Source organism: Calypte anna, chromosome 2, assembly GCF_003957555.1.
Source record: "Calypte anna isolate BGI_N300 chromosome 2, bCalAnn1_v1.p, whole genome shotgun sequence".
Classification (NCBI taxonomy): domain Eukaryota; kingdom Metazoa; phylum Chordata; class Aves; order Apodiformes; family Trochilidae; genus Calypte; species Calypte anna.
The window spans coordinates 131,877,104-131,883,593 of record NC_044245.1 but is presented as its reverse complement, the minus strand read 5'-3'; the positions used below and the strand labels follow the sequence as shown (position 1 = coordinate 131,883,593).

General features: G+C 45.7%; 1 protein-coding gene across 1 annotated transcript in view; it reads left to right on the top strand.

The window, feature by feature from the left end:
- The first annotated feature begins 2,237 nt into the window (after positions 1-2,237).
- DPYS (dihydropyrimidinase) overlaps positions 2,238-6,490 on the top strand; it is a 31,417-nt gene continuing 27,164 nt past the window's right edge. The window contains exon 1 of the mRNA XM_008502680.2: positions 2,238-2,646. Within this exon, the coding sequence (XP_008500902.2) occupies positions 2,377-2,646 (270 nt within the window). The 5' untranslated portion in view covers positions 2,238-2,376. The remainder of the gene's footprint in view (positions 2,647-6,490) is intronic.

Below are 6,490 nucleotides of genomic sequence, written 5' to 3'. Positions count from 1 at the left end.
GCCCACCATGGTCTGCTGTGAAGTGGTGGGCCTGCCTCCAAGCCTCCCTCTGCCCAGTTTTGGGGAAGACTTTTTTTTTTTTTTAGCAGGAACAGTTTACCACTGCCACTAGCTCACAGGCATACTTGGAGGTAGTTATCTAGGCCTGTCATGTAAAAACTGTTTTTGTAAAAATAACTAAATACTTACTGGCCAGGAAGAAATACTAAGAAAGTGACCATTTTAGGTTGGCAGTTTCAGCAGTGAGCTGAGAGATTCAGGCTGAAGTCTCTTGGCCCATAAATATTTAATAACCTGTTTATGCTGTTCCACTTGAAATCATTAAATACCCACTAGGGCAGGCATATGAACTTGATTGCTGCACCCCTTGTTTCTGCAGATTTTAATGAACTTCTGTCTTTGCCACCTTGCCTCCTTGTTTAACAAAGGTCACTTCATTCATACAAAGTGAAACTCTTGCACCTGAGACAGCCCTCTCAGATCTCCAGCTGCCCAGCTATTCAGTTACCTGTCGGCATGGTGGGAAAAAAGGGTTCACTGCCTCAGCAGCAGAGATTCCAAGTATAGCCCTGTTTACCCATTTCAGTGCTCACCTGGACCTTCTCCATCAGTCTCTAATGATCACTATTCCTGTCTTGGAGGGCCATAGTTTGAATAGTTTGAATTCCCTTCTGCATCTCTTCATCTGAATAATCATACTGCAGACACTCAGCTTGTCCTGGATCATCAATACCATTCTTAATTAGTAAGCCAGAGTTCTTGACTGAATTGCCAACGCGGTAACTCTACCCTTGTCTTTTCACCATCTTTCAATACAGCAAAGGTAGGTGTAAGTTACTGTTTCTTGCCTTTTCAGTACCACACAGGCAGTTGTTCTTGTTTACGGTTGTTCTCACCATACGCTGCTTTTCTCATTTTCTGCACTTATATTCCATGCATATATGCACTTATATATGCGTTTCGACTTCTACTGTTGCTGTGTGGTGTGATGAATCCTGTGGGGTCTCTGTCACAGCACACAAAGCAAAGGCATTAAGTCAAGACAATTTGGGATGAGCAGCTACACAAGCAAAAGCCTGGTACTGCTCTCCTACCCTCTGAGGCAGAAGGAACAAAGGTTACACACTGATGGGAAGGGGAGCATTTTCCAAATCCAATGTCATCAGTCAAAGTGGGCCTTTTATTGGCCCTCAGAGGAAATCTTCTCTCTCCTGAAGGCACTGCTGCTGGAAGGCGGGTGGGAATGGAGGTGCTGGTGCTCAGCAGATGGAGGGACCTGCTTGAGCAGTATCACTGCTGAGCACGCAAACGCTGGGATACCAGAGAAGTGGGAAAAGTCCATGGAGCAAGTGCCCCTGGAAGGTGCAGGTCCTTCCTGTTCTGCTCCAAGCTTCTAGCTCGTTTTCTAGCTCTCCTGATTTTACTCTCCCGTCTCTTTTCCCCGTGTCTCTATTCTGAAATGCACAAGACACCTTTCCCAACCAGAGTCACGCCAGCCCCTACTTAAAGCCGTCCGCAGAAGCTCCAGCCTTCCCCCTGGAGCCCGCCGGGATCTGCCACCTCGCCCCGGGGACCGCCGGTGCGGTGCGGTGCGGTGCGCGGGGCCTGCGCAGCCCAGCGGGGGGCGGCGGTTGGTGCCTGCGCGGGCCGGGGCCGGGGCCGCGGTTGGGCGGGCAGCACTGCGGGGACAGCGTCGAGCGGGAGCCCGAGCAGAGCGGGCTGGGGCTGGGATTGAGTTGAGGCTGGGGGCAGCGGGGCCAATGGCGCAAGGCAACAACTACCGGAGAATGATTTTCACGTGGTCTTTCGAGAAGGCTCACCGGGCCCTGCCGCCTCAGCCGCGGGCTGACAGGGTGAGGTCTGGCGGCTCCCGGGGATACCCGGGGGGTTTCACCCCTCAGGCCGGTGTGTTGTACAAGTCGTGGCATTGGTAGGGGGGCGGCGTTTGAGTCCTGAGGGTTGTGTGTCCCAAGTTGTCGCCTTCATCACAAGCTGATGAACGGGCTGCATTTTCAGAACAGCCCTGCATGTTTCATACCCCAGGGCGTACCGGGCCGACTGGAGCAAGTGCCATGAGAACCCAGCTGGACCGTTCTAAAGCCCTGGTCCCACTCTGTCCAGGCGCAGTCTGAAGCAGTAAGAGCTCAAAACCAGCACCGCCTCCCCGTGCGCCCTGGTGCCCTCGCTCCACAGGAGGTGGGAGGTGGAGCCGCTACGGGCAGAGGGGGCAGCTCCTGGGATGTCTGTTTAAAGAGCACAGGGGGGAGGGTGTTTAGTGACTTTTGGAGGTGACTGCTGCACTAGGGGAAGGGTGGACTGTGAAATAGTCTTAGACGAGCAACTTTCTGAGCTGAGGCCTCACTCTTCTAGGCTCCCATGCCACAGAAAAGCCTGGCTAAGCAGCGACTTTTGATCAAGGGAGGGAAAGTGGTGAATGACGACCTCTCTGTGATGGCTGATGTGTACGTGGAAGATGGAGTGGTGCAGCAGGTGGGACCAAACCTGAACCCAAAGCCAGTGACTGGACTCGTCGTGCTGGATGCAACCAACAAGCTGGTGATCCCTGGTGGCATTGATACTCATACACACATGCAGTTCCCTTTTATGGGTAGCAGGTCAAAAGATGACTTCTATACAGGAACCAAGGTGGGTGCACATATGCATGGCTGTGTGCGCATCTGGGTTTTTAGAAAGGGATGTCTGCTGGTTGCTCAATATTCTAAAAGAGACGATAGTGTGAATTGAACATAGACAATTGTTACTGTACCTGGCAGGAACATTACAAGTGTCTGGGTATACAGAGGTCCCTTGTCGACTGGTGTGTTGATTCCTTCAAAGACTTTCTGGGCTGTGGATGGCAAGTGTTAAGTCACTTACCCTAGCTGTCACCGTGCAGACTGCAAGTTGCATTGGTACCGGTGGTTATACAATTCATATTTTCTGAGCAAAGGTTAACTAAAGCAACAGTTTAACTCCCCTGTGTGTTGGGAGCACTTCCGTGGTAATCTGATCTTTCTCCTCTGTTAGCATGCAGGAATGCAAGTTTTTCTTGTCTTTCACTTAGACCCTTACTGTGTCTCTCAGTGAAAGTCCAGTTCAAATACACACTATAGAAGTATCTCCTTTCTCCCAGCTTTACAATTGGAGTGGTTTTCAGCTTTTTACCTTAGCTCATTGCATTCCCTGCACTAGCAGCATAACCGTGCACTAGTGTGAACAGTATCATGAATCATCTTCATACAATAAAAATGCTCATCCAGAGCTCTCTAAAATTTTTAAGATACTTTTCTAAGAGCTTTGCTCTGCAGGCTGAAAATCTTTGCTCACAGAAGGGATCACACTGCTCTGCTTGGCTTGTCTGTTAGCATCCTCAGAGAGGCTGCTATATCCTGTCTCTCAGAGCAGATCTGGGATATGCTAAGTACCAGAAAGCAATAGTGCATCCCTTCTAAAGAAATGGCTTTCATTGATGTGCATTTTTTTTATGTGCAAAATACTAATTTGCCTCTTTGAAATAGTTGAAATAAGTGAAATTAAACTCCTTTAAACAAATGATGTGGTGCAATAACTGCACAGCTGTTAAGAACCTTTAGTGTTTTCCATTTTGCTTAGATTTCATTTCTTGCTTGCTCCATCCCATCATGAGAGTCAGAGTGTCTGAGTGGTGTTTTTGTACTCTCTCAAGGATTTTGCACTTTTTTAAATGTTGAGCCCAGAGTACTGAAGGGAGGACTACCAATGACTTGTATGCTATTCTTATATTACTGGCATATTGCTTTCAATAATTTCTATTCATTATAACCAAATCAAGAGATATTTTCTGTTGTTGCTGTTATTTGCATGGAAATATTTTACACTGAATATTTTTAAAAACTAGAATTGTTCTTCTCAATGAGCACAGAAGTTATAGTGGCTCAATATAATAGCCTGTAATTACTCTGCAAAACTTTGACCAAAAAAAATTATTTTTCCATCACAATGACTCTCTCCTGCCATATCAAAATGGCTGCTATGTCAAATATACATCTCTGTCCAAGGCAAACATAAAACAAGATGTAAAAGGAAAGCTACAGCACTGAATTTTTACTTCCAGAACTGATAGCTGGAAAGCGATTATAAATTTGATCATGGGAATTTTATTCCCCAAGATAAGTTTCCTCTGTAGCTATCTGGAAAAATAGAGGGGCTCTATCAATAATTACATGGGCCAAGCAATGCTGTCTTTTTTAGATGTCCACAGATGAAAAAAAACACCTTTTTTTAAAAAATAGATACTGCAATGCTTTCCCCAAACATTTTTTGTCTTCATAGTGCTTTTTGGGATAAATGGAGGGAAAAAAACAGGCCCAAAATGTCTTTTCTGCTTGTTTATGGGCATTAGAAAGTCTGTTTCATGGCTGAATAAAATTCAAAATTTTATCTCTAGAATTCTTAGTTTGCCTAATTTACAGTACACAAGTGCATATATATATATATATATATATAAACATTTTTTCATATTCTGCTGTAATCCTGTATTTCTCTGTGATCATTTTTGTGAAGCATCATCAGTATATTCACATATTGACAGTGCAAGAGAAATCAAACAAATGTAACCTGAAGCCAGAAGATGATGTTCATTGACAGAAGAAAAGATGTAAAAGCAACAAAAATGACTGCAGCTTTCTCTTAAAAAAAAAAAAAGCATTCTTAAGGTGTATGTGATCTCCTTCTTAAAGTGCCTTCACTGCATAAAGAGCATCAAAGATGCAGACTGACTCAGATGTAGCTTCCTATTCTATAAAATCCCAAAGTAGGGGAGATGAATTTTATGCTGACTTACAAAAAAAGTAATAATTTCTTAAGGCTTTGAGAATTTTTTGAATAATTTTTTTAGGCACTGGATAGGAGAGCTGCAAAACAGAGACTGCATACCCAAAACAGTCTGTTAGATAGGGACTTCAGTGCCCAAAAGAAAACTCTTAAGTCCAGTTAGTGACCAGATGTCAAGAAGTTGGACATTGTGGATCTCCTTAACCCAGATAGAAGTGTGGGACCTATTTACTAAAGGTCATAATCTGACAAATATTTTGGCAAGAGAATCAGGGAGACAGAGTTGGGTTCCAACTATTGCAAAATATGCTACAATGATTAGCTAAGATTTACCCATTCGACTGAATAAATAAAGGCACAGAATATACAAAGAGAAGGGGAAAAAGTTGTTAGTGGGGAAAAAGTAATTTTGAATGGAGTTGTGGAACCCATTATTTTTTTTGACATCTATAAATATTCTTTAGTTCTAAATCCTTTTAAGAAATAAGTCGATCTTGTTGAAAAAAATGTGACAATTTGAACAACTCATGGAGAAAATATTTGCTGAATTCATCACAGGTTCAAAAATATTTATGTTCCTCTCCAAACTTCTTTTTTTGCAAGGTATACTGACATATTTAGAATCATAGAATCATAGAATCATAGAATTAGCCGGGTTGGAAGGGATCTCAGAGATCATCTAGTCCAACCTTTGACCCACCGGAGCAGTTGCTAGACCATGGCACTGAGTGCCACATCCAGTCTCTTTATAAATGTCTCCAGGGATGGAGAATCTACCACCTCACCAGGCAGTCCATTCCATAGCCTAATCACCCTCTCCATGAAGAAATTCTTTCTAATATCTAACCTAAACCTCCCCTGGCACAACTTAAGACTGTGTCCTCTTGTCTTGTTGAAGGTCGTCTGTGAAAAGAGTCCAGTTCCCACCTCGCTACAGCCTCCTTTCAGGTAGTTGTAGACAGCAATGAGGTCTCCCCAGAGCCTCCTCTTCTTCAGGCTGAACAGCCCCAGCTCTCTCAGCCTCTCCTCATAGGGCCTGTGCTCGAGTCCCTTCACCAGCCTGGTTGCCCTCCTTTGGACCTGTTCCAGGACCTCTACATCCTTCTTAAACTGAGGGGCCCAGAACTGGACACAGTACTCGAGGTGTGGCCTAACCGGCGCTGAGTACAGGGGAAGAATCACCTCCCTGGACCTGCTGGTGACGCTGTTTTTGATACAGGCCAGGATGCCATTGGCCTTCTTGGCCACCTGGGCACACTGCTGGCTCATGTTCAGTTTCTTGTCGATGCAGACTCCCAGGTCCCTTTCTGCCTGGCTGCTCTCCAGCCACTCTGTCCCCAGCCTGTAGCGCTGCATGGGGTTGTTGTGGCCAAAGTGCAGGACCCGGCACTTGGCCTTGTTGAACCTCATCCCGTTGGAATCGGCCCAGCTCTCTAGTCTGTCCAGGTCCCTCTGCAGAGCCCTCCTGCCTTCGAGTTGGTCCACACTTCCTCCCAGCTTGGTGTCATCTGTGAATTTGCTGATGATGGACTCAGTCCCTTCGTCTAAGTCGTCGATAAAGATATTAAACAGAACTGGGCCCAACACTGATCCCTGGGGGACACCACTAGTGACCGGCCGCCAACTGGATGCAGCCCTGTTCACCACCACTCTCTGGGCCCGGCCCTCCAGCCAGTTC